This window comes from Bombyx mori, chromosome 24 (assembly GCF_030269925.1).
Source record: "Bombyx mori chromosome 24, ASM3026992v2".
Lineage (NCBI taxonomy): Eukaryota > Metazoa > Arthropoda > Insecta > Lepidoptera > Bombycidae > Bombyx > Bombyx mori.
The window spans coordinates 17,224,091-17,251,503 of NC_085130.1; the positions used below are offsets into that span (position 1 = coordinate 17,224,091).

Sequence of the window (27,413 nt, forward strand, 5' to 3'; positions counted from 1 at the left end):
CTTTGTGTTTCTAACAGAGATGCATAGCTCTGCTCTTCTTGGGCTTACGGTTACTCAAACACACCATGAAATCCACAAATAAATTTCACCGATACTTTTACTAACTAAAGTAGTTAGTCGGTCAATGACTTGAAAGCTAATAGGTATTATAACTCAAACAGCTGAACCAGATAAGAAAGCCACCCCCGTGACAGAGTCAGATGAAGCCCTTGTGAAGCTAGTCACAGCTGAGAGGCACTTGCACGGAGACTCCACAAGACTGTCCCGAGAACTAGCAACTATTGAGAATGATGCTCGAGCTGCACTTCAGCTAGGTAATAGGATTGCGGTAAGTTTTGTTAGAAGTACACTTTTTTTTTCTTATATGGGTGGACAAACTCACAGCCCACCTGGTGTTAAGTGGTTACTGGAGCCCATAAACATCTACAAACGTAAATGCCGCCACCCACCTTGAGGTATAAGCTCTAAGATCTCAGTATAGTTAGGGGGCGTCCATAAATTACGTGAGGTGTTTAGGAGGGGGTCGAGTCAAATCTCATCTAATCTTACGTTGGAGAGAGGGGGGTCTCGGCAAATATCACGTAAATTTTTTTCTGATTGAAACAAAAAAAAATATACCATTTTTGTCCATTTAATCCAGATTGTACATGCTTTTTTTTTTTTTTTTTTTTTTCCGCAGGAGAAAATCGCCGGATCCCCACCCGCGCGGCAGGTGGGGTATGTGGGAGTTGAACCTCACTAAAAACTCCTGCCGCTCACAACCGGCGCCCTACCTCGGACCGGGCCGGAGCCCAGTCGGGGCTATTGAAACGGCGGGACAGGGTTGACGCAGAGCACATTACATCCATCCCACCGTCCCACGGACGCCGGACCGGTGGCCGCCAGCGAAACGACCACCGGTTCCCTCGTTCAGCGGGCCGAGAGCCCGCTTTGATGGCGCCGCGTTACACCTTCCCCCAGAGCGGTCGGGGGAACGCGGTCTACCATCACCCGGCTTCCTATTGCGGGTGAGCGTGCAGAGCACGCCACCCCTCGTCTGGGTCCCTCCCCGCACAAAACGGGTGGGACCCCTAGCTCTTAGGGGGCCAGGTCACGGATACGACCCCGGTCCCGACCCCCTGCTCGGCGGCGGCGGGTTTCTGCGTAGTGAGGAGAGCTTTCCCTCACTCGCCCCGCCGCCTCCTTCTGCGAGATGGTGCACTCGCAGAAGTCGAGCATAGCCTTCCATGACTCATCGCTGCCAAGCATCGACGCCACGACGCCAGGCAGCGACAAGTCAGGTCCTATCTTTGCGACCAGGACACGGCGCTGCACCTCCCAAGCGGGGCAGACAGCGAGCGTATGCTCCGCCGTGTCCAGGTCGTGTCCACAATGGTGACACCTCGTCGTCGGCTCAGCCCCTATCCGGCGCAGGTACTTCCCGAAGCATCCGTGCCCGGTCAGCACCTGCACCAGACGAAAGGTGAGACGTCCCTTGCCACGATTCACCCAGTCATCAAAGACCGGGTAAACCGCCTCGACGGTCCGTAGCCCCCACGTGGGGTTGGCCAATCGCCTCGACCACGACTCGAGCACGGACCGCCGAGAATGGGCCTTCCGCGCCCGCAGCTCACTCTCGGGGACACGCGCCACGCCCCGAGCACGAAGCTCGCTGCGCCACCGATAGTCGGCAGCGAGCGACTCCGCCTCCAGCTCCCATGGCGGCGTCCCCGCCAAAACACACGCCGCCTCGAAGGAGACGGTGCGATATCCGCGGATGACCCTGATGGCAACGGCGCGCTGCGGCCGGCGTAGGAACCGAGCCATAGTGGCCCGGTTGCGCGGCTCAACCCATACAGGTGCACCGTACAGGACCATCGATCGCACCACCCCCGCGTAGAGGCGGCGCACAACCTGATCCGGTCCCCCAATATTCGGGAGCAGCCGGCTCAAAGAACCGGCCGTCCTCATCAATCGGGGGACCAGCTCCGCAAAGTGAGCACGAAAAGCCCACCGGCTGTCCAACACGAGGCCGAGGTACTTCAACTGCACCCCGACCCCTATCCGGACGCCTCCAACCACGATGTGGGAGATTGTACATGCTTAAGATTTAATCTTGAGCGTAATCGTAATACGATTAAGATCATTCACTAATTCGTTCGAAAGAAAATAATTTCATTCATACTTGACTGTTGGTTCCAATAGTCTCTCTTGAGGTCTCATGCACGGTCGTGCATGATTCTCCATGGACTGAATTAGAGTAGATATTCTTTTTTTAATCACAGTAGTTACGATTTCAGTATTCTATTGTTAAATTTTCATTACACTTATAAAATTAAACTCAGCAACATTGATTACTAGTCATAACATATTAAGTGTATAATCTATGGTCATAACTAAACAAAAGCACGAAGCAATTTTTTTATTTTTCTTTTTATAATAACAATCCAACGCGTTTATGTAAGAAACTCACATTTTGAATAATCTCACGTGAGATTGGGAGATCGGGGAGGGGTTTGAATAAAATCTCACGACATCTCACCAGGGGGGGAGGGAGTGGCAGAAAATTTTAAAAAACACCTCACGTAATTTATGGACGCCCCCTTACAACGGCTGCCCCACCCTTCAAACCGAAACGCATTACTGCTTCACGGCAGAAATAGGCAGGGTGGTAGTACCTACCCGTGCGGACTCACAATGGGTCTTACCTATGTTCTCTATCTTGTCACATAATTGGAAGCAACCCCAGGGTCTAGGCTGGGCACTGTCTGGCATGTAATTACTAACTGCACCCGTAAAGAGAAAATAAAGATACATATTTCATCCGAATCAGGATTACCCTACCGTCTGTTGGCCAGCAGAATTTTTATCTGAAGTCTATAGGGGATAAAAGTATGATGTTTTTGTGATTATTATTTGTGGTTAATATTATATATTATTAAAAGTAGAAAGAGTTGCATATTTCAACTTCGAGTATCAAGTTTGGTGGCCAGTGAAACAACTAACATTTTAAGCTGCTAATATTAAGACAGAAAAATATGATAAGCTGAATGCGATTATTTTGTCCTTATCGAGACCAATAATCAAAGTTATCAAAGTTTAACATAATAAATTTTTCTAATTGCATTTTATTAGATTGGAGGTAACGGTACAGTAAAACCCAGCTGTCACTATGACCCATACTGATTTATAATTTTACATATCCCCTTGTTTAATGATATCAGAACCATGCATGGTCTTTTGATGAAAATTGTTCATTGTCATTTCTATTCAATTGTTACAGGCCAAGAATCATCTGAGACGTAAGCACAAAGTGCAACGGAAACTGGAACAGTGCACGAAAGCTCTGGAAAACGTACAGAATTTACTACAACAGATGAGGGATGTACATTTCAATGCATCAATTGTCGATACTTACAAGTAAGTTATATAGGGTTTCGGGATAAATAAAATTTCACCAAAGTACAACTAAAAACTGTATTCAACACTTAAAGCACTCAACAAACACTTAAAAACTCTCAATTCGCTTGTTCCGCTTCGCTTCAGGTGATCCGTTCGCTGTTTCGCTTCGAGTAGTTCCGATTACTGACTGACTGCGTGCCATCTCTGCAGCGCCTTTATAGCCGATATCTCATCCTTACAATTATCGAGAATATTCCACACGTCTCTAGTAGCAGTTTCCGCTATCTGACAATAGATGGCGTTGTACTTCTCGAGCGTTCTAGATGCTACTAGATCCTTCAATGTTCGTTCGAATATTCGGCGATGGATGGCGTTACTCTTACCGGCGTAACAATATTTTTGGGCTGCATAAGCTTTAGATCAAAGTATCCAACAAAGAGACTGTTCCAGGAAAAATAGCCAGAAAGCTTTGTCATAATGATTTTGATCGCATTTGATCAATATTACTATAACATAATACTCTAAAGAGAAGAAAATTATTCTGATGTGTCCCGAGATAAATTATTACCTTAAATTATAAGGTGCTAATGGTGTTGATTTCATTTTTGCGCATGCAAATAATATCATTCATATCAAGTATCTGTATCAACAGTATCATACAATAGCATAACTCATTTGTATCTAGTATCTTCTCATTGAACCTCCTCTATGTCAGTTAGCGTAACTCTATCCAATTGAAAAATATTCATAATATTTCACATTATACTATTAGTAACACAATATTCTCTTGGCTTATTGCGTATAAGTGTCTTATATTTTTTATTTATTTATTGATATTATTTTCAGGACAACATCAGAAGCTATGAAGCGAGGATTAAAAGACAACGGTCTTGAGGTGGATACAGTTCACGACACGATGGACGATCTGAAAGAGGTATAAAAATTAAGACGAATTTTTAACCTCATAGCTCTGAAGGTTGTTTTTTTCTGCCTATGCTGAGAGCCTTGAAAGGCTATTTCTGCTTTACCCTAGCATGTAGGTGAGCTCACGGGGCTCAAACCGGAGTGTTGCTAACACTGACCCTAGCAAGAGCAGTGCTTCGCGCGTCCTCGGGGTGGCGCCGCGTGTCTGGTTGTAGTGTTGACCGCGGGAACCCCCCTACTCTGACCGGGTTTTGACCCCGGACGGAGATCGGACGCCGGGTGTAAGAGTGCAGGGGAGTCGTTTAGTGGGTGGGCCCTAAATTCCTTGGGCCCGCGGTCTGCTCTCAACACCTGCATATCGTTGAGTCTCACATACCCCGCGCGCCCCCTAGGCGCGGGGACCTCGTAGGAGGCTCGGCCCTCGGCCCGGAAAAAAAAAAAAAAAAAACGAGGCTCAAACCAGAGTGTTGCTAACACTGGCCCTAGCAAGAGCAGTGCTTCGCAGAATCTACCACCGGATCGGAAACGCGACCCACTGAGAAGGTCCGGCGAGAAACTCAGTGGGCTGTGTCTGAGGGTTAATTTACTCGTCGAGCCCTTCGTCGCAAGCGACGGGTTCGACGAGAACGATGACCGGTGCTTGAGGTACCTAAAAGCATCGTTAGTAGATCTGGAAGATCTGTAATGATGTGTGTTATTTGTAATTCAGTCGATATAATATGGATATGCCACATGGTTGCGGGTTATGCTATGGGGGCTATCGGGTGGGCTCATTCGTATCTCAGGAACTATAAGAACTTTTTATGGAAAGTATAGGACGAACAAAACCAAACACTGTCAGGATCACTATCGACACAGAGCTTGAGAGTAGCAGTGTAAATTGATATAAAATACACGATTAAAGGATTTCATTCATAAATTTTTCCTATTTTATCTATTTAAATAAGCTTTTATTAGCTTCATATGTGTGTTAGTATGTAACGGAATCTTTGAACAAGATATCGACCCCCTTCAAAACGTCGGATTAACTCGAAATTTGGCATACTCATTAAGGACCGATGACAATTCGATATTTTAAACAGTTTGATCCGTTATCCTTACTAGGGACAATCAGGATTAACGATTTTTTGTTTTCCTGAGACTCGGAGTGTCTGCGTCAAGACCAAGAAGGGAAACTACCAGGCGCGCCGATTACCTATTTCTCGGATAAGCTTACCGACTGATTCAGATGACATTTTTGAAAAATTTAGAAAATCGAAATACAATTGAAATGAAAATTAAATAATAGTTTAAAAAAAGTAAAAAAATACGCTTTTTACGGTGCATGGTATCAGTAGTTATAAATATTTTATGAACAGATATGAGTAGAAGGGTTATTTTGATAATATCCTGACAAGCACCCCACGCTTTTTCTTCCAATAAAATCATTTTTCTTACAATATTTTTAATTCAAATGTATTTTTAGTTGGATTTTCTATAAAAGCATATTTTTTTAGTTTTTTTTAAACTATTATTTACTGAATTCACAGTCTTACGACTACAGAAATTGTCTCCACATCCACATTGACATCAAATATGTCTTCTTAGGTAATGGATTCATATAGCGAAATGGAGAGAGCACTTGGTACAACAATAGACGACACCGACACAGCTGAGCTTGAAAGAGAATTGAAGGAACTGCTGTCGGGACCGTCGGCGCCTGGTGGCGGAACTCCCGGGAAGGAGGGGGAGGGTAAGGCCTTCATCTTATTTACCTCTTCTTTAAATTTGAACTTTAGTCTCCGATGGAAGAAGTCGTCGTAGCCTAAAGGATAAGACCTCTGGTGCATTCGTGTTGAAGTGATGCACCGGTGTTCGAATCCCGCAGGCGGGTACCAATTTTTCTAATGAAATACGTACTGAACAAATGTTCACGATTGACTTCCACAGTGAAGGAATAAAATCGTGTAATAAAAATCAAACCCGCAAAATTATAATTGGCGTAATCATTGGTGGTAGGACCACTTGTGAGTCTTGTGAGTCTTGTGTCTAAAACAGATTCTAACAAGAAGCTTAGTAATCTTTTTTTTTTTATCGCTTAGATGGGGGGACGAGCTCACAGCCCACCTGGTGTTAAGTGGTTACTGGAGCCTATAGACATTTACAATGCAAATGCGCCACCCACCTTGAGATATAAGTTCTAAGGTCTCAGTATAGTTACAACGGCTGCCCCACCCTTCAAACCGAAACACAATACTGCTTCACGACAGAAATAGGCAGGGTGGTGGTACCTACTTGCGCGGACTTACATGAGGTCTTATCACCAGCTAAGATCATACCACCATCTTTACAGTTTCGATCATGGAATTATTATGTTATCTTGTATGTACAGTTGGAGCAACGCAAAAGCCGGTCAAAAAGACATCGGAACGAGAATTTATCTTTGATGGTGAAGAGAGAATGCTGGCAGAACTGAATGACCTGGGTATAGAGGAGGCAAGTCCCAGTGGAAAGGCAGAGAAGGATAAAGAGAACAGAGTCAGGAGAAAGATTGCAGTACCCGATGGAGACTGGGAGGAGAAAGGTAAGAGAGTGTTCTTCTACCCATAATACGCTTACTGGTGGTAGGACCTCTTGTGAGTCCGCGCGGGTAGGTACCACCGCCCTGCCTGTTTCTGCCGTGAAGCAGTAATGCGTTTCGGTTTGAAGGGCGGGGTAGCCGTTGTAATTATACTGAGACCTTACAACTCATGTCTCAAGGTGAGCGGCGGCATTTACATTGTAGATGTTTATGGGCACTAGTAACCACTTAACACCAGGTGGGCTGTGAGCTCGTCCACTTATCAAAGAAATAAATAAATAAATAAATAAATTAGCAAAGTTACTCATTCGGTTGTGATGAAGTTTACTACAAGTTTTAGTTCGTACCGTACTTATTGGTACCTATCTAATTATTAATAGAACCTCTGGATCTGCGGTCTCTGCAAAGGGTCTTTGGTACCCTGAGTATTTTGTTCCCGCAAATTCCATGGGGAGTGCTCTGAGGACTTGTTACGAGATGATACCGACATCTCGTTTTTACCATCGCACCGCCCGCCACCGGAGTAGAGTTCATCCATACTACCTGGAGCCACTGCGGTCATCCACAGTGCGCTTCCAGAGGTCTTTCTTGCCACGTACCATCCGGCTATGGAATGATCTCCCCTCCACGATGTCTCCCGAGCGCCACGACATGTCCTTCTTCAAACGAGGCCTGTGGAGAGTATTCAGCAGTAGTCAGCGGCTTGGCTCTGCTCATTGGTATTGCTGATGTCCATGGGCGACGGTAACCACTCATCCACAACAATTTTTTTTTTTATTGCCCTAGTAGGCAAATAAGCGTACGGCCCATCTGATGGTGAGTGGTTACCGTCGCCCAAGGACTTCAGCAATGCCAGGGTCAGAGTCAAGCCGCTGCCTATCGTATAGCAGTTAAGGCTTCGTCAAGCAGAACGCGTACTTAGCGCGCGTCAGAACGCAAACTGACGGCGCTATGACGTCGAAATGTGTTGTACTACTATGGTAATAAACTGTCAAACAGAGCCCCGGCGCTATAAGTACGCAACGCTCTATCGCGGCGTTAGGGCGCTTTGACGTCAAGCGTTGTAATTTTTTACAAAATTTATTTTAGTGTCCGAGTGAATGTGTATTAAAATACTAGATAATGCCCGAAAAATTGATAGAAATAGTTAGGAAATACCCATGCTTATACAATGCCACATCTGAATCACTCGATATCTTAATACTTTTAAATTTTGACACTGCTATCCAAAGGCACTATGATTTGGCGAAGGCGTTGCGTTAAGGAGCGTTGGGCTCATCGAGTCAATTTGTGTGACATGAAAAGAGCGCGACGTTAAAACGCAGCGCTAAATACGCGTTCTGTTTGACGAAGCCTTTAGTTAATGGCATTTGATTTAAAATTAAACTTTTTATGTGAAACATCTATAGCCGCACGTAAAACCGACTGGCGTGGCGACGCATGCCGTGGCGACGCGTCGCCACGCGATATGATGGTATATATATACAGTCTATATGCAGTAGTGTGTACGGTGTGGCGACGCGTCGCCATGCGCAATCGACTGTGCGATTCTCTCCCTCTCGATCCGGCGTAAAGCCATCTCTCGCGCTACACTGAGCTCGGATACCTGTAGTGTATATATACTCCGTAGTGTATACAGTGTTGTTTACTACAGTACACATAACCTGTGTTTTACTTGAAAACTAATTATTTTTTGGTAATATTTTATTTGATCATTATGACATATTTAGTTCCTATCACAATCTGTTCTTTTCTGCACATTACTTTTACAAAATAATGCCGATGTTTCACATCTGCCAGGCGTCCCGTAACGGCTCACAATTTTTTTATTGCAGAGAAGGAACCCGCAGACGATTTGAACAGTGCGAAGCAATCGAAGCCCTGGTACCCGCGATTTGAGGAGTGTCTTAAAACGGACGCGGCTTGGAGGGACGCGGACGCCGCGCACGAGATACGAACCGACGATAGACTTCATCCGGGTAAGAGAAGCTTTTTTGTAGCTTTTATTCGTAGAGAAAACGGTCCAAAAAACAGGATTTAAAAAAAACAAAATATTGCTTAAATGGGTGAACGAGCTCACAGCCCACTTGATGTTAAGTGGTTACCGGAGCCCATGGACATCTACAACGTAAACGCGCCGCTCACCTTGAGATGTGAGTTTTAAGGTCTCAGTATAGTTACAACGGCTGCCCCACCCTTCAAGCCGTAATGCATTACTGCTTCACGGCAGAAATAGGCAGGGTGGTGGTACCTACCCGCGCGGACTCACAAGAGGTCCTACCACTAGTAAATATTTATTCCTTTACTGTGTTAGTCTTCATTTACTATTTAAAAAAACCCATTTACATTATTTAAGCCGCGGCCAAATCACCCCATCTCTCAGCACACGAACTTGACGAATCCAATTTGCTGTTGTTCTCACTCAACTGGTCACGTTTAAAACCAAACAAATTTGGCTGTATCTATTTCAAACCAAATATGACCCTTCAGAATACGAATTGGAAAAAAAACACACACTTTCCACTTTCTCATCATCATACATTTTTTTTTAGGAGAGGTCCTACCACCAGTAAGAAAACCTTTACATGAAAACTGTACATTATTACTCCCCCATTTTTCACTGGGTTTCTTACCGCCCCCCATTAGGCCTGCAGCGCCCACAAGGGGGCGTTATCACCCACTTTGGAAAAGTTTTAGTGCCTCCATATTCCTTTCTATTCTTCAGGTCAGAAGCTGGATGTGGATTACACGAGGCCCCCTCGTCTCTACAACTCTGACTTCGCCGTGAAGGACCACCGACTGGAGGCCGGGGTGTGGCTCTACAACAGGCGGGACGCCGACGACTTCGCCTGCAGCACGGAGTTCTTCAGGTGAGTCACTGGCTTGTGACGTCACTTGTGGTCAACAAAGCAGACGAGCCACGGGCTTGTGACGTCATTTGTGGTGAACGACGCAGTATAATAGAATACGAGTCGTTTTATTGTTATCGAAATAACAGATCAGTTTATTGACGATTTTTTTTTAATTACCTCCAACGCCTTTAGCATTGATTTTGTCAATGTACCGCAAAAATCGGGACACTTTTTAAGTTCGACATTGATTTCTATCGTTTTTTTTTGTTGTAGATATAGCAATAAAACGGAGATAAATAATGGTTCTGGTAGTTTAAATTTTCAATTATAATGCATTAAGATATAGTTTATTGAAGAATAATTGTAAAAAGTTGCAAAAACTCACTTGTCCCTACTCACCCAGGCTTTGGGTGAATCGTGTCGCTTAAGGGGACAACAGCCCCCTGGCTAGGTGGTGCGATGACCTCCGCACGGTGGCCGGCAAGAAGTGGATGAGGAGAGCCGCAGACCGGGCTCAGTGGTGTGGATTGGGAGAGGCCTATGTCCAGCAGTGGACGACTGTGGGTTGTTGATGATGATGATGATGAAGGGGGTTATAGAGTTTTCGATAGGGCTGGAACTATTTAGTTGTTCGATAGGTACCTAAAAATAATAATACAAAAGCTACCGATTTGTATGGGCAGAAAGTATCTGTGCGCGTAGTGCGAGTTTTTCAAAATTCTCGATCGCGTAAAAGTTAACTCAAATTTTTATGGAGTTGGAACGTTGTCTAGGTTTGCCGCTAGGGGCGCTGTTCCAACTGCATACAAATTTGAGTTAACTTTTACTGTATCGAGAACTTTAAAAAACTCTCAATAAGCACACTGATACTTTCTAATGGTAGGCAGCGGCTTGGCTTTGACCCTGGCATTGCTGACGTCCATGAGCGACGGTGACCACCTACCATCAGGTGGGCCGTATGCTCGTCTGCCTACGAAGGCAATAAAAACATAAATAAATCTGCCCATGTAAATCGATGGCTTTTGTATTTAAATTTCGTGTGTCGTGGAAATCATTGTATCGAGGCTGGTAACACTTCCTTGCAGTTCCGAGAGTCCCGGGAAAGCTCCGGTCGGTGGCTTCCAAATGGCTCCCGGGGGCGAGAGGAAGAAGTCACAGCTCTCGCCTGACGAAGAGACCCCGGACGAGGAATTGGAACGAAGATTGAAGAATCTAAGGGGCTTTAACTAGTAAACGTATGTAGTCGAAGGACAGAACGAATGTTGCCGTAGAATTTTTTTTTTTTTTTTAAATCGGTGTCTAAGTATATGTCGAAGGGTGAAAGGTTGTTTGGGTCAAGCGATATTTTTGCAATATTACAGTAGAGCCATTTAAGGGCTTGTGCACACCAGGTTTTTTTAACACTACACACCACGCTTTTAATCTACATAGCGGTTTGTTGTCGTTTCTATCGATACAAACGCGATACTGACGCGCGTCTGTATCGATAAAAACGCGCGTCGACGCTGCGTTTAAAAAACCGCGGTGTGCACACGTCCTAAAGTTTGAAATTTACAAAAATTATTATAACAAAAAAAATCTATTCTTCAACTATTCGAATATAGTAAACTTATTTGAAGTTCAATTAAAAACCAAATAAAACTGACCTTTAATTACAAAGATAAATGCCGCTTATAACTTTTCACTCCTCGATACATTAGAATTATAGGGGATACGTTCCTAAGTGACAAAATAAAAACACACCTTAGGCGTAGTTGTAATAAGGTCTAGTTTCCTTTTTTTATTAGTTATATTTCATGAATCCTTCACAAAGGACTTTTACATATATATTGGAATCCTTTTTATCAATGTGTAAACTTAGGCCAACCAGACGAGATAATAAGCGTAAACAAGCGGACCGTTACTGAGTTACATTGCGATAGATAGGGATTATTATCTCTGTCCTTATCACTCGCACGCGCAGTTATGGCGTCAGTTGGTCGACAACAGCTGTCGTTGTGTGTTTCGTGGTACAGGAAAGCACTGAGTACCGCAGCTGTCAACATTTGGTCCGCCATTTTGTGAACAAGTTCATTCCTGTTTGGATTGCGTGCGTTGGCGCATTTACGTTGTAGATGTCTATGGGCTCCAGTAACCACCTAACACCAGGGGGGCTGTGAACTCGTCCATCCATCTAAGCTATAAAAAAAAAAGATTGTAGGGCACATTACACTTTTTTCACAAATCAGTAACCTTAACAGAAGGTATTTTCAAGGCATATATGAGTCGTCTATTATCAAAGGTGGCAATCTGTGCTTTTGGACAAAAAATTTTTATTGATATGTCAATACAGATTGATTTGAATATAATCGTCTCCTTCAAAGAATACGGTTCAAAACCTGCATTAAATAAAGGTTAATACTTAACCTGTTATTTATCTAAGATGTCGTTCAGAAGAGTTTTGTGACTGCCAATGGAATACAAAGTCAATAATTCGTTTTCTGATTTACCAGTAATTGTCCAAAAGTCACATTGCCGGCTTTGATAATAGTCGACTCACATATATACTTTTATAGCAATACTACTTACAATAATACTTTGACGAAGCATGTTGCTGATAACTCTGTTTCTGTAATCTGACGAAGCATGTTGCGGATAATAACATGTACTTTTAGGTTAGGAATATTGTGTTCTTTTTTTTTATAATAAATAAATTTATAGCAATATTGACAACATGATTGATAATACAATAGATAGTTTTATCATAAACACAGCTGACTCGGACTCTTCGGACGAATCATCTTTGTCTAGTACAGATGACAGCGATTAAAATTCGAACTTTGTAATAATTTATTTAAATACTAGCGACCCGCCCTCGCTTCGCTTCGGAAACATTAAAAGACACATGAAACAAAAAAAAAAAATTGAAAAAAGTAACCTATGTTCATCAGGGACAATGTCGGCTTCTAATGGAAAAATAATTTTTCAAATCGGTCCAGTAGTTTCGGAGCCTATTCGAAACAAACAAACAAACAAATCTTTCCTCTTTATAATATTATAAGTATAAGTATAAGTATAAGTATAGAAAAATGTTTTTTACTCCTGAAACTTTGTTTACATTTTTTATCTCGTCTGGTTGGCCTTACTTTAGTATGTACCGATATAGCGATCAGCTTTGCGAACAAATAATTCTTTAGTTGTGAATATAGGAATTGGGTCGTTGTTTTTTTTTATTTATTTAATCCGCGAATAGTGAAAGCACAAATAAGGAGCTTTTGCTATACATTAAATAAATTGACGTAAGTGATTTTTATGATTAAAATAAAATGCTGTGTTATTCACTTCTTAATTGAAAATAAGTTAAATTTAGGTTAGTATAAATAATATTAATAAATAAATAAAAATGTGTACTACACGTCGACTGGTGGTCAAATTTGTATGGAGTTGGAATGTTTGCCGCTAGGGACTTTGTTCCAACTCCATACAAATTGAGTTAACTTTTACGCTATCGAGAATGTTAAAAAACTCGGACTAAGCAAACCGAACGAGTCGTGACGTCCCTATATCGAGGGGTGAAAGACTGTTTGGTTTTAGTGACATTTTTGCAACTTTATATTAGAGATTCTATTTTTTCCTACCTATGCTGATAGCCTTGAGAGGCTATTTCAGCTTCGCCCTAACGTGTAGGTGAGCTCACGGGGCTCAAACCGGAGTGTTGCTAACACTGACCCTAGCAAGAGCAGTGCTTCGCAGAATCTACCACCGGATCGGAAACGCGACCCACTGAGAAGATCCGGCGAGAAACTCAGTGGCCTGTGTCTGTGGGTTAATTCGATGACCGGTGCTTGAGGTACCTAAAAGCACCGTTAGTGGATCGGAAGGGTCCGTAATGACGTGGTGCTAAGACGTTGCCACGCGTTCGACATAACGGTAGAGATCACGATAGAGCGAGACATAATAAATCAATAAACTTCACTTTAATAAAAAAGTCCACCAGTGCTGCAATCATTTTTATAGCAGCCGTATAGATATTATTTAGCCGTATTTCGGTTTGAAAGGTGGGGCAGCCGTTGTAACTATACTGAGACCTTAGAACTTATGTCTCAAGGTGGGTGGCGCATTTGCGTTGTAGATGTCTATGGGCTCCAGTAACCACTTAACACCAGGTGGGCTGTGAGCTCGTCCACCCATCTAAGCAATAGAAAAACAAAAAATACATGATTCTACTGTGAAATCAAAACATTGGTTAGACGTATTTATTGAGACCGTAGAATTAGCTCGCATTGACTATATCGGTCACGAAGCAGTCAGAGCTTTCTTTTATTTGTAACATCAATCAAACAAGAGCGCATCGTAGTAAAGTTGTAGTTATAATACTAGCTGTACCCGTCCGCTTCGCTGGGCATTTAAAATTAACATTATTATTTCTCTCCCCCACAAAGATTCTCAGTATTAACGCCCCCGCAACTGGTGTAGGAAGTCCAACACTCATATAAATATTAGCCTATCCATTAAGTACATGTATTTTCTACATGGATACCAAGTTTCAAGTCAATCGGATGCACGGTTCAGTAGTTATAACGGAACATCCGTAAAAACCACTGTAGATTTATATGTTAGTATAGATGTATGTAAAGAAAAACCTTTAGTATTGAAAACCTTTAAAACTTTCTTTAGTTTAAAAAAAAGAAAGATTTTTCTTAGGCAGATTCACAGACCTATCTGCCATCGAGACAAAAAGAAGAGTTTTGTTGTAACAAAATTCAATAATACTGTTTAAAAAAAAAAAAATTAAAAAAAAGAGATGAAATGGCTTTAAATGCTTTTTTATAATATGGTTTTAAATACTAAAGGTTTTTCTTTTTTACATTTATTTTAAGTGAGTAGTTTCTTTAAGAAAAATTTAAAAAAATAAAATAAAAAAAAGATCATAAATATACTTATATATGAGGTCGTCAGCGCAATAGTGACCTACGCTTACCATAGTTATTATGGAGCAAACAATGTTTTAAGTTTTCATGCATTTGAATTTGAGTAGGAGGCAAAAAAACAATACCCGCAAAAATAATGTTTACAACGCCATCTGTGTTTACTATGGGTGAAACTATGGATAGGCCGGTTTTGCATTAAAAAATTTTATATCTTAAATAAGTTGCAATATACATAATTATAAGCATGATTATGAAAAATTGTGGGCTAGGCTACTTTTGCGCTGACGGCCTTATATATTAACAACTATTTTTCATTAAGTATAGATAGTAATAGTATTTTATGTATTAATAAGAATATAAAAAAAAATAAGACTTGACCTAAAGGTCTTAGTTACCAGACCATAAAGTCCCTTTAAAAAAAACTATTAATTATTATGATAGCGGCTGATATGGAGAGTAGAATTGTAGAGTACCATCTAGTAACACTAAATAGTGGCGGCGCCACGGAAACAAGTGGAAGGATTTTTAAAAAAACAGTGTCATAAAGTACCATACTTCACTCTGTTCAAAACTGCTATATTCCTATCATTTCCACTTCCTACACTAGCGCTGTTTCGGTGAGTCTTCCGACAATAACTCGCCATTTACAGGCGACCGCTTTTTCGACTTGTCCCCTATGCAAGATGGCGCCTCTTACTTCTACCCTCCATGGTTATCAGTAGAAGACGTGATAATTCTTAGTATGGCCGTAGTTACCATGTGAGCTTATTGTTGGTAGAACGTCTTGTGAGTCCGCACGGGTAGGTACCACCGCCCCGCCTATTTCTGCCGTGAAGCAGTAATGCTTTTCGGTTTGAAGGGGAGGGGCAGCCGTTGTAACTATACTTGAGACCTTAGAACTTATATCTCAAGGTGGGTGGCGCATTTACGTTGTAGATGTCTTATGGGCTTCAGTAACCACTTAACACCGGGTGGGCTGTGAGCTCGTCCACCCATCTAAGCAATAAAAAAAAGCGCACGTCGCCGGATGGTAAGGTTAGGTGAATGGTTACCATCGTTCAAGGTCGATCGATGTTACCAGTGGCGGGTGGTGCGATGGTAACCTTTATATGACGACATGACTGTACGTAATAACAGGATTGACTGAAGTATCATTAGACCGAGAGGCTGAAGCCATTTTATCATTGGAAAAACAAACAAAAAAAGTTTTTTTAAGTCATATTTCTTTGTATAATGCACCGTTATAATAATAATACTCGATAGTGAAAAATTGAATTTGTAATAAAAATAACATTTAGGGTGTCGACTCTTAGACTATATAGGTTTTTATAATAGTTGAAATCTTCAAAAAAATATTAGCATGTAAACGTTTGAATATATCTATAGTATACTCGGAGCAGTTATAACCTAAAATGTTGCCATTGAAAAAATGTAATCATAGATGTATACAACTTTATGGTATTTGTATGTCTATGGTTTTTTAGCTATATTTTTTTATATTCGACTATATACGATAATAACTTACTTGTAAATATTAATTATAAAGATGTACCTGCTAATTTTAGGATTATATAATTAATGTGAATAATTTAATGAAATGAACAAAAATGTAAAAAAAAAATGTGTTTGTAAATATATGTAAGTGCCTTAATTTTTTTTGTTTTAAATGTAATTTTCAATTTTTAATCTATGATCAACTAGGTAAACAAACGGTGATAACTCCAAATTTAAAAATGTTCAAAATGAATTAATATTCCTTTTTTTTTTAATGTGATATGTGACGGATTTTATGTTCATACAGCCACCACTAGCAGTGTGTACCAACAAACAGCCAAATAGTCATTATCCATGTTGAGAAACCGATGAATTGTTTGAAATATCTCAATCCAAATTGAAATCCGGTCTTATTCATAATTAAAAGCTTATTAAAATTATTAATGCTAATTGAATTTATTGTTGTGTTAATGAACTCATTAAATCGATCGATTGATTATAACGAAACAAAAAGCGTTTTTTGACAGTCTTATATAATGGGCTAATAAAGCTCTGATTGCTGATTATGAATAAGACCGTCCCAACGTTGTTTAATAGGTACATCGGGATGTGAAAGGTTATTTGGTTTAAGTGATATTTTTATAGGAGAGCTATTTAAAATTTAAATTTTGGGAAAAAAATATCATAAAAAAAACTTCTTCGCCTATTGTGTATGGGATAAACTTAATTGAAGTTCAATTGAATATGTTTATTGACTGACTGAATATGTATTATGTTTATTTAATATCTTTTTGTAAATATAGTCAGCGGTATGAAGGTCACGGTATCCGTAGATCTCATCAAGCCGGCCTACATACTGCATGACCCAGACACCACACACTTACACAGCCCACACATACACCACACACACGTACGCCACACACTTACGTACTCCATACACAGACGATCGGGTGCTACCAGAAGTCGAAGAACATACTCGTCGAACTAGATCAGGGCGTAGGGTCAGATTTCCGGACCATTGTCGCCCGTAACCGGTCTCTGGAGGGGGTGATGTAGTGTAACTATGTAGTTACACTACATATCGACGCTTGAAAGGCAAACGTGACTAACCGACAATGCGTGAACTTTACAGTAGACTAATAATTTAAAGTTGAAATACCTGAAAACAAAAGTTATTTTAACGAATCCAGCTGTAGTAGAATCTAGCTAGTAGCTGTAGGATTGAAATGATTTTAATAGACCTAGAAATATGTATATATTTTTTTGCGCATCGAATATGGTTATTGCCTATCATTTATGTACAAAGCAGTTATTGTCGCTTAGTCACTTTTGCCTTTCAAGCGTCGATATGCAATTTCGGAAAGCGCACATGTCGCATATTTTGTCAAATACGTTTTTTCATATACACATGTAGTTTTGAGGCTTACCTGCTACACCCGTTTTATAATAATTCCAGTAATTTTCAATTGCTAATTAACACTAAAATATATCTCGAAAGTTAATATTTTAAATTTTACACTTTGCTTTAGAAAACGATCAGTTTTTTTTGTTTCCTGAACATTTTACATTTTCAGAGATGTGCCCTTTTCGAAATTGCATATATCTATATATTAATACGTGAAGCAAAAACTTTGTATCCCTTTTTACGAAAATTGCGCGGACGGAGGAGTATGAAATTTTCCACACTTCTAGATAATATATAGAGAAGAAGTGCACAATGCTAATATTTTTTTAAAATAATGCATAAAAGATACATTAAATCAATAAAGAAAACATTACACACACTACATACCATGTATTTGACACACACACGTATGCATACTATTTATTGTCAAACTTTTGTTCTTGACGTCTGTGGTCAAATTGAGAATAGATTAAATATTGTTTGTCTTTGTTAATATTTTTTATAGTGTAGTCTTGGCGAAATTTGTGATTAAAGAAGTATAAAATACAATCATAATAGTGTACAAAGTTACAATTCCAATTAATTATAGTCGAATTTCGACTACTGCGGGACCACTAGTTCAAATTAAAAACGCCGCATTGTTGATGCTGATACCAAATGAAACGGACCCTTAATTTCAAAGATAAATGTCGCGTATTAGACGTTACATACCGCTTAAACCATATTGCCTTTCGCTCCACGATATACTTAGTCTGGCCATAAATACTGTTACAAAGGAAAACAAAAAAATGTCCTAAGTCATCTTTTAAAATACGCGACATGGTTCTAGGTGCTATCTTCATCTCCCGAGATAAAATCTTTTGCTTTCGGACAAGATTTCTTCGAATTCTTTCCCTTACTGCTTTGACCACCCTTTTCGTACGAACACTACGTGGACGGCCAGATCTTTTTCTGTCACAAACAGAGGAGGTCTCATTGCACCTATTAATAGCCCGGTACACAAACATTTTACTAACCAAGCGTATGGAGTGTTTTAAAAATTGCATTTGGCTCCATACCTACTTTGTGTAATGCAATCACAGCGGTTCGGTTCTCTTTATCACCCCACTCCATTTTAATATCGCAAAATATTGTACAATGTATTGGCGCCAAAATGAAAAAACTCAATGAGCAATCATATAAAAATGACAGATTCCAAACTCAAATGTAATAGCTTGTTTATTTTTAATTGTAACAGTATTTATGGCCAGATTAAGTATCACATGTATGCGTGAATAGAAAAAAGTTCTCGAAATGAAACAAAGCTATAGCAAACGGTAATATGATTAATTAAATAATTTAGAATAAAAATTATCGATCGTGTAATTTTTGTGAGCCAGCAATGTACAGTGTAGGTAGACGGCGAGCGATTGAGGTCATTGATCCTACGCGTGATTTGATTTTTAATTGCGTTCCATTGCGTGTTTCGGAGAACGGTATTTTTCGGTTATGATTATTTTAATGTGTCAGGAAGCATCAGTTCTGCTGTATGTCTCCAATGTCCTAGTTGTAAAATGGCTCCAAAATACTATGCTCTATACAGATGTATGTTTTATAGTAAGATAGTTATTCTATGTAATAGGTCGGGGAAAAAGTTTCTTCGCATTTTTTTAAGAAAATTCACAACATATTTTTAATATAGTTTATTTACGAACTAAAGTATGTAGGTACCATTTTGTTCGATAACTTTTTGCCATCTTGTAGATAGGGACATTATCCCATTGCTATAGAAATTTTGGGGCTTCTGATCGATATACCGCGACAATTGGTTTTGGCATGAAAACTAAATAAAAATCACACATTCTCGTAATTTGAATTTGGAATTATGTTCCTTAAAATTTAAACTTTTAATTATACCAAAACCAGCCAGATACAAATAGTATAGCCAAAGAGATTTTATTACAAGTATAATGCAAATTTTATTACAAGTAATACATACTATAATGCAAAAAGACTTTTTACCCAACCTATTAGGTATTTGTTTCAAAGATCACTAGGTTCTTCGAGGAAAACAATTTTGTCTTGAAAACGGTCATGTATAATGATATATACAGTCAAAACCGTTTACTGCGACATCGTTTAATACAACATGCCGGTTATAATAACCTGGAACAAAGGTCCCGGCTGAATGCTATATGACCGCCTTATTAAAAACATTGCTTTTTACGACATTGCTTATAACGACATACCTCATAAAACGACCACATTTAACTAATATTTCGGAGAATTAGATCTGTTATAACGACCGGCTAAGCTGTATTGTAAACAATTTGAATAGGTATCCACATTTGTCTTCAATGGAAGAAAACAATAGGATTTAGTTTAGTGTAGGGTCTTTTCTAATTCTTAGAAACAAAACACGTGCATGCAGTAGAGTCAAAGCCCGCTTCTTCATATCTCTTCAGTTAGTTTGTTACTTATCTATACACAAGACGCACCAAAACATTGTGGAGTTATTCGTGAAACTTTAAAAATGTCGCAAAGAAAAATGTACATAATTGAATAAATATATTTTTCCAATAATTCCCTATCGATTTGTTTGTACTTGCACTATACACATTAAGCATCACCGGTTGTTACGACTATCGGTTTTTACGACTGAATATGAGCAGTCCCTTCGATGTCGTTATAACAGATTTTGACTGTATATATAATAACTAGCGACCCGCCCTCGCTTCGCTTCGGAAACATTAAATTCTATTATTGATAGGCGAAGCCCGCCATGTTGCGCGCGGTACGACAATAACTGCGGGTGAAGCCGCGGGGCGAAGCTATTCTAAAAAAAGTAGCCTAAGTTACTCCTTATATCATCAGCTACCTATCAGTGAAAGTCTCGTCAAAATCGGTCCAGCCGTTCCAGAGATTAGCCGGAACAAACAGACAGACAAAATTAAAAAAAAAATGTTATTTTGGTGTATGTACCGTATATATATTCTTATGCATATAGTAAAAAGCGGTTATTTCAATATTACAAACAGACACTCTAGTTTTATTTCAATGTATAGATATACCGTTAATTATGTTAATTATAATAATGTCAGATCTTATCCGGAATGCTTTTGATAAAATATGTATTTAATCATGTGAATAAAAATGTATGATGATGAGAAAGTGGAAAGTGTGCGTGTTTTTTTTTCCAATTCGTATTCTGAAGGGTCATATTTGGTTTGAAATAGATGCAGCCAAATTTGTTTGGTATTAAACTTGTCCAGTTGAGTGAGGACAACAGCAAATTGGATTTGTCAAGTTCGTGTGCTGAAAGATGGGGTGATTTGACCGCGGCTTAAATCGTGTAAATGGGTTTTTTTTTATGGTAAATAAAGACTAACACAGTGAAGGAATAAATATTTACCGGTGGTAGGACGTGTTGTGAGTCCGCTCGGGTAGGTACCACCACTCTGCCTATTTCTGCCGTGAAGCAGTAACGCGTTTCGGTTTGTAGGGTGGGGCAATCGGTTAGGCAGATCAGACCGAGAACCGCATAGTGTGGATCGAGCCTTACGTTTCAAATTGACAATTTCGTTGTTTTAAAAATGGACTCTGGATCATTCGTTATACAGGCGAGAATCGGTTGTTATGTCAATATAGGCCTAAGTCAAATTGTGTTTCTTCAGAAAAACCAATAATTCCTTCGTATTCGTCCTCAATATATCAATGAAAATAATCATCTGTGCGTCAACTAATCAAACAAGGAAATACACTACTACGGTAATTAGAACTGTGCAAAACAAATTCTTTTGGTTATCGCAAATATCTAATATTTGTATTACTATTCAAACTTGTTTGATTTTCCGAGGTAATTAATCGGTTTTTATTAAAGTAAGGGCAAAATGTCATAAGCCGGCCCCGGAGGTATAGTCCATTGAAATGTTACATGAGCTTTGCATTTTTTAGGAGACGCAATATTATTTTTGGGACATGTATGGGGGATCAATATTAGCTTAACCTCAGGTTTGTGGGGTTGCCACTCTGTGTCCCGGCCGCCCTTTTGGAAAAAGCGGTGAAAACACTTTTTTCGCGATATCTCTGAAACTATGCGTTTTACAAAAAAATTGTAAAGTCATAATTTGTAGCAAACTGTTTTGCCTACAAATGTTTATATAACTTTTTGCCCTAAATTAAGAATTAAAAAAGTTATAATTATTATTACAATTAAAGGCGGACTTAATCTTTTCTATCCTGTCATTGCTTAGAAACGAATATTGCAAGTAGCCTCAGGGGCTATGCAAGGTTCACCGAATGTGTAGGCGAGCTCATGGGGCTCACATCACACATAATGTGGGATTAGAGCAAGAAGAAGAACGCATGGATGTGCATTGACGTCTCTAGCACCGCGTGCAATCATTACCCTAGCGACCTGCGCGGTCAAAATGGAATAGGTACAAATGTAACAGGTTCATTGAGGGTGCCGAAATCCTTAGTACTCATTCATAATACAGTAATACCCCCTATAACGCGGTAGATAGATTCCGCGTTATGTGTGTATTCCCGTATAACGCGTTTTACGACCTCGTATAACGCCTTACGTGATAAATAATTCATCACGTTCAACTTTTAATATTTCTAATTATTTTTTTAAACAATATTTATAAAAGTAATATTTAACCTACACCTTTTAATACACAAATTTTATAAAATAATTAATTTTTGTAATAACTCAATTGAAAAACGTGCAAAGGTACGCGAGGTTAAATATGAACTGTACAAATCATTATAAATTTCACAGTACAGACATATGTATGTGGGAAATCCTCGCGTTATATGGGGGAATGTCCGTGTTATACGGGGGATTGAAATCGCGTAATATGAAAACGCGTTATAAGGGTACCGCGTTATAGGGGGATTACTGTACACCGCAATTATTTCCATTCCAAATTTGTTTTTTTTTTTGTGTTTTGTCTAAGAAGGCTTCATCCGAACGTTATGCAGTATGTTTTCACATTCTATTTGCCTAAAGACTTTCCGTCAAATTATCACATCAAAGTGAAAGGAATGTAGTCCTTTCGTAATAGGCAACAGGTATGTTATTATTATATACACTATCGAAAATCGTTATGCAATATGGATTCATACATAAAGAATTGAATTTGTGGTAGAGTAAATTCTTTTTTGTTTTATTGCTTAGATGGGTGGACGAGCTCACAGCTTATCTGATGCTTAGTGGTTACTGGAGCCTATAGACATATACAACGTATATGCCACCCACCTTGAGATATAAGTTCTAAGGTCTCAGTATAGTTACAACGGCTGCCCCGCCCTTCAAACCGAAACGCATTACTGCTTCACGGCAGAAATAGGCGGGGTGGTGGTACCTTCCCGTGCGGGCTCACAAGAGATCCTACCACCAGTAATTATGCAATTTATAATTTTGCGGGTTTGATTTTTGTTACACGATGTTATTCCTTCACCGTGGAAGGCAATCGTTAACATTTGTTGAGTGCGTTTTTCATTAGAAAAATTGGTACCCGCCTGCGGGATTCGAACACCGGTGCATCGCTACATACGAATGCACCGGACGTCTGATCCTTTAGGCCACGACGACTTCAAAATTCGATATTGTTTTGTGTTATTAACTACAAGTGTCGATTTTATTATACTTTTAACCCTGCTATGTAATATGGACGGGTAGTGGTGAAGCAAACAGTCTTGTATATAGGGCACAGGTTGAAAAAGTGTCCGTCTGTAAATAGCAAGTTATTGTTGGACGGGTGGAGGTAAGGAGCACCATCTTGTATAGGGGACAAGTTGAAAAAGCGTCCACCTGTAGTAACCAGCGAGCTATGACTCACCAAGACTCACCGAAATAGCGCTAGTGTGGCAAGTGGAAGTGAAGTAACATCGTGTAATAAAAATCAAACCAGCAAAATTATAATTTGCGTAATTACTGGTGGTAGGACCTCTTGTGAGTCCGCGCGGGTATCACCACCCTTCCAGGGGCGAGGGACTTGGAAAAGCCCTCGCCCCCTATTCGATGGACCCGAAGCGGAGGCGCGTGCCGGTGTCTGCGTGTGCCTCTGTGACGATGCACGGGGTAGCTGAACACCTCACTACCCCGAGACGAGGCCTGGACAGACTGGGCCAGCACTAGTGTGGGGCTGCGGAAGAATTTCGATTACCGCGGCCCCGCGCGCACTTGTGGGGAGATACCGGGGTGGTTTTAGCCGGAGTCCGGCACGCCCCTCCGCCTTTCCCCAGGCGGAGGTAGTCCATGAGGATTTCCCCCCGAAATGTTAAAACTGTTATTAATCGTTGGTTCATTTCTGCATGGCACCAATTCAGATATATCAGACGTAACATAAGATGGGTCGGAGGTCGCCACTTGTTTAAGCTCTTCTCAAAGTGCAGTCACGTGTAGTACGCTTACACAAGCCGCCGCCATTACAGTGCGCTGGCAAAACGGCGGGAAAATATTTCATTGGAATATATATTAATACAATTTTTTTTAATTTTTAATTCTTGTATTCATTTTGTCTGAATTTTTAATCTGACTCTGAATCAGCGTTTTCAAATTTCTAAGTTATGAGGCTCAACGCTATTTTTTTGGTGAGTTTTTTTTTTTATTATTTCTAAACTATGAGACTCAAGATAATTTTTTTTGTGACTTTTTTTGTAATTTTTTTTTAAAGTTGACCGTTATACATTCTCGTCGGTTAGTTGGCGTCAAGTGTAGCCTTGAGACGTGATGAGGTTGAAGTGTTAATGACTGTTCAGCTTGGGAGTAGTTCGTGAATTCATTCTAAATATTGGTATTTGATTGTGTTTGAACTCAACCAAAGACATCGCGTATTTTATTTATTAGACTCACAATACACATCACAAGCTAAAAAGATACATAAAAAACACAAGTAAAAAGAAACCATATCTGGCTTGCAACATAAGTTATGTGAGCAACAATGTTCCTTACAAAACAACACGATAACGAAAACTAATCTAACTTATAATGTAAGGGAAAAAAAATTATTCACAATATGATACATTAAACAAATTTTTTTATTGCCTTTGTAGGCAGACGAGCATACGGCCCACCTGATGGTAAGTGGTCACCGTCGCTCATGGACGTCAGCAATGCCAGGGGCAGATCCAAGCCGCTGCCTACCATATACATTACATTAACCTACCTATTACTAACGTGGTATGAACACTTGACATGAAATAGTAGTGAATTAATACGAAAAAAAGCATAATAAATAAATAATAGTTAAAAAGAAAACTAGGATATTATCAAAATAACCATTCTACTCATATCTGTTCATAAAATATTTATAACTATTGGTACCATGCACCCCACGCTTTTTTTACAATAAAATCATTTTTTCTTAAACTATTTTTTATTCAAATTTATTAAAATTTATTTTCTATTTTTTAGTTGGGTTTTCTACAAAAGCGTATTTTTTTAGTTTTTTTAAAGTTTAATTTCAATATTATATTTTTTTGGTTTTTCAATTTTTCAAATATTTCCTCTTTATCAGTCGGTAACTTATCCGAGAAATAGACGATCGGCGCACCTGGTAATTAATTTTCCTTCTTGGTCTTGACGCAGACACTTCGGGTCTCAGGAAAACAAAAAAATCGCTAATCCTGATTATCCTAGATCCTAACGGATCAAACTGTTTAAAATATTGAATTGTCATCGGTCCTTAATAAGTATGCCAATTTCCGAGTTATTATGACGTTTTGAAGGGGGTCAAAATCATGTTCAAAGATTCCGTTACACACTAACTTCTCCTTCTTTCTTTTTCTCCACCTTATCCCACTAGGTGGGGTCGGCACAGCTAATTTTTCTCTTCCATTCTCTTCTATCAGCCGTCATCTCAGCACTCACTCCTCTCTCTCTCTCATATCGTCATTCACACACTCCATCCATGTCTTCTTCGGTCGACCTCTTCCCCCTCTACTTTGCACTACCATTTCCATACATCTCCTCCATCTCCGTTACACACTAACATACATACTAAAACATATGTATGAAGCTAAAAGCATAAAAGCGTATTAATAAGAAAAGCGACTTCAAAGTTCTGAGTATATATCTATTTATGGTTTACCTATATATGTATATATATTTTTTCTTTAACAATGTATTATTAATAGTAACACCGTCACATACCTATTGTATCTTTATCTTTTCTAGAATTTCTGTAAATTAAACGGTTGTCTGGAAGAGATTGCTTTTAGCGATAAGACCGCCTATTGTACAAAAGTATCTACTTGTTGACTTTTTTTTTAATGTAGTGTTTCAGTGTGCATTTAATTCTATTCTATCTCTCTGTCTCTCCCTCTCTCTCTCTCTCCCCGTCTCTCTCTGTCTCTTTCTGTCTAATTAATTAATGCACATAAAAAACAGTCGAATTGAGAAACTCCTCTCCTTTTTTAAAGTCCGGTTAATAATAAAAAGATCGACACTCCGATATTAGGCAATGAAACCTTAAAAATCTAATTTGCATTTCGTTCTCGAGACACGCCTTCGTACGGTCAATAGTTCTTAAATTCTTTGATGATGTATATTGGCAATCAAATTATTACTTATTATTATAATAAACTAGCTGTACCCGTCCGCTTCGCTGGACATTTAAAATTAACATTATTATTTCTCACCCCTCACAAAGATTCTCATCATTAACGCCCCCGCAACTGGTGTAGGGAGTCCAACGCTCATATAAATATTAGCCTATCCATTAAGTTCATGTATTTTCTACATGGATACCAAGTTTCAAGTCAATCGGATGCATGCTTCAGTAGTTATAACGGAACATCCGTAAAAACCACTGTAGATTTATTTTTTAGTATAGATTATAGTACCGCTGGTCTGAGGCTATGGAAGGAAATTTACGTGAACTCTAAGTGTCGGAGTGGCAAGGCGTTGCGATGCGCAGGGATGATAGGCAAAGCTTATTGTCAGAGACCAAGACCCATTTCGGGGTCAGAGCACCAGCGCAGTAGTAGTATTATAGTATTCAGGAAACGTCAGGGGGTGAGAAGCTTTATGGTTAAGTGCCTTTTTTTATTGCTTAATTGGGTGGACGAGCTCGTAGCCCACCTGGTGTTAAGTGGTTACTGGAGCCCATATAAATCTATAACGTAAATGCGCCACCCACCTCGAGATATAAGTTCTAACGTCTCAAGTATAGTTACAACGGCTGCCCCGCCCTTCAAACCGAAACGCATTACTGCTTCACGGCAGAAATAGGCAGAGCGGTGGTACCTACCCGCGCGGACTTACAAGAGGTCCTACCACCAGTAATGTCTGGGAGACGGCATGATGTGTCCGAAGAAGCTCCTATCACGTTCCCGGCAGATGGAAGAGAGCCTTTTTCGGATGTTTAGTTCTCCTAAAATCCCTAATCGCTTGTATCCTCGAGGGGCTATCCCAGACTGATGGCCAAACTCGTGGGCATCAGCCTCAGAGATGCAGCTAACACTGGCCCTAGCAAGAGCAGTGCTTCGTTGATTCTCCCACCGGATCGGAATCGCGGCCACAGAGCAGATTCAACGAAATACTCAGTGGGTCTGTTGATAAAGATACACATCGAATTTATCAAATAACAGAGAGATACAAATTATTCTTCATCTAAAAAAAAACAAAACATAAAAACATATTATGTTAATGATTGAATCAAAAGGAAAAATCATAATTTTAATGCCACCGGGTCATCGGGTTAATGGTTAATGGTTTCTGAATGTTATTACACTGTTCCAGCTCATTAATGTTTTGCGCAATGATTAGATTAAGGTGAGATTTGAACATCGCGCCCTAGATCTAAGATAAAATATCTATATCATGATTAATCTATACACTAGACGGTGACCGAGCTTTGTGCGCTATTTTTTTTTATAAATTGTGTTTTTTAGAA

At 39.8% G+C, this 27,413-nt stretch overlaps 3 protein-coding genes across 4 annotated transcripts in view; 2 read left to right on the forward strand and 1 right to left on the reverse strand.

Annotated features, from left to right (window-relative positions):
* Positions 1 to 2,754, reverse strand: part of LOC101742979 (programmed cell death protein 4) — a 29,305-nt gene extending 26,551 nt beyond the window's left edge. The window contains exons 1-2 of the mRNA XM_038021334.2: positions 2,688 to 2,754; positions 2,165 to 2,229 (exon numbers count right to left, since the gene is read on the reverse strand). Coding sequence (XP_037877262.2) covers positions 2,165 to 2,229; positions 2,688 to 2,754 — 132 coding nt within the window. The remainder of the gene's footprint in view (positions 1 to 2,164; positions 2,230 to 2,687) is intronic.
* LOC101743118 (uncharacterized) lies at positions 1 to 20,683 on the forward strand. The gene is made up of 8 exons (XM_038021335.2): positions 1 to 328; positions 3,263 to 3,399; positions 4,228 to 4,315; positions 5,893 to 6,037; positions 6,677 to 6,868; positions 8,701 to 8,844; positions 9,591 to 9,735; positions 10,803 to 20,683. Exons 2-8 carry the CDS (start codon positions 3,356 to 3,358, stop codon positions 10,945 to 10,947), a joined length of 903 nt encoding a protein of 300 aa, XP_037877263.2. The 5' UTR covers positions 1 to 328; positions 3,263 to 3,355; the 3' UTR covers positions 10,948 to 20,683.
* CPR51 (cuticular protein RR-1 motif 51) overlaps positions 12,854 to 27,413 on the forward strand; it is a 27,075-nt gene continuing 12,515 nt past the window's right edge. The window contains exon 1 of one of the 2 annotated variants that reach the window (XM_038021327.2): positions 12,854 to 12,995. Coding sequence is in view for 1 of the 2 variants with exons in the window: in NM_001173235.1 (NP_001166706.1) it covers positions 24,085 to 24,108 (24 nt within the window). In the remaining variant the exon portion in view is untranslated. Of the gene's footprint in view, positions 12,996 to 23,909; positions 24,109 to 27,413 lie in introns of those variants that run through there. The other variant, NM_001173235.1, reaches the window with a different exon arrangement.

Bases quoted from the DNA above. Each gene is read 5' to 3' on its own strand.
- LOC101743118 (XM_038021335.2), top strand. From the start codon at position 3,356: ATGAGGGATGTACATTTCAATGCATCAATTGTCGATACTTACAA. The intron at 4,316-5,892 runs GTATAAAAATTA...ATGTCTTCTTAG, and splicing joins CGATGGACGATCTGAAAGAG to GTAATGGATTCATATAGCGA. The intron at 8,845-9,590 runs GTAAGAGAAGCT...TCTATTCTTCAG, and splicing joins CGACGATAGACTTCATCCGG to GTCAGAAGCTGGATGTGGAT.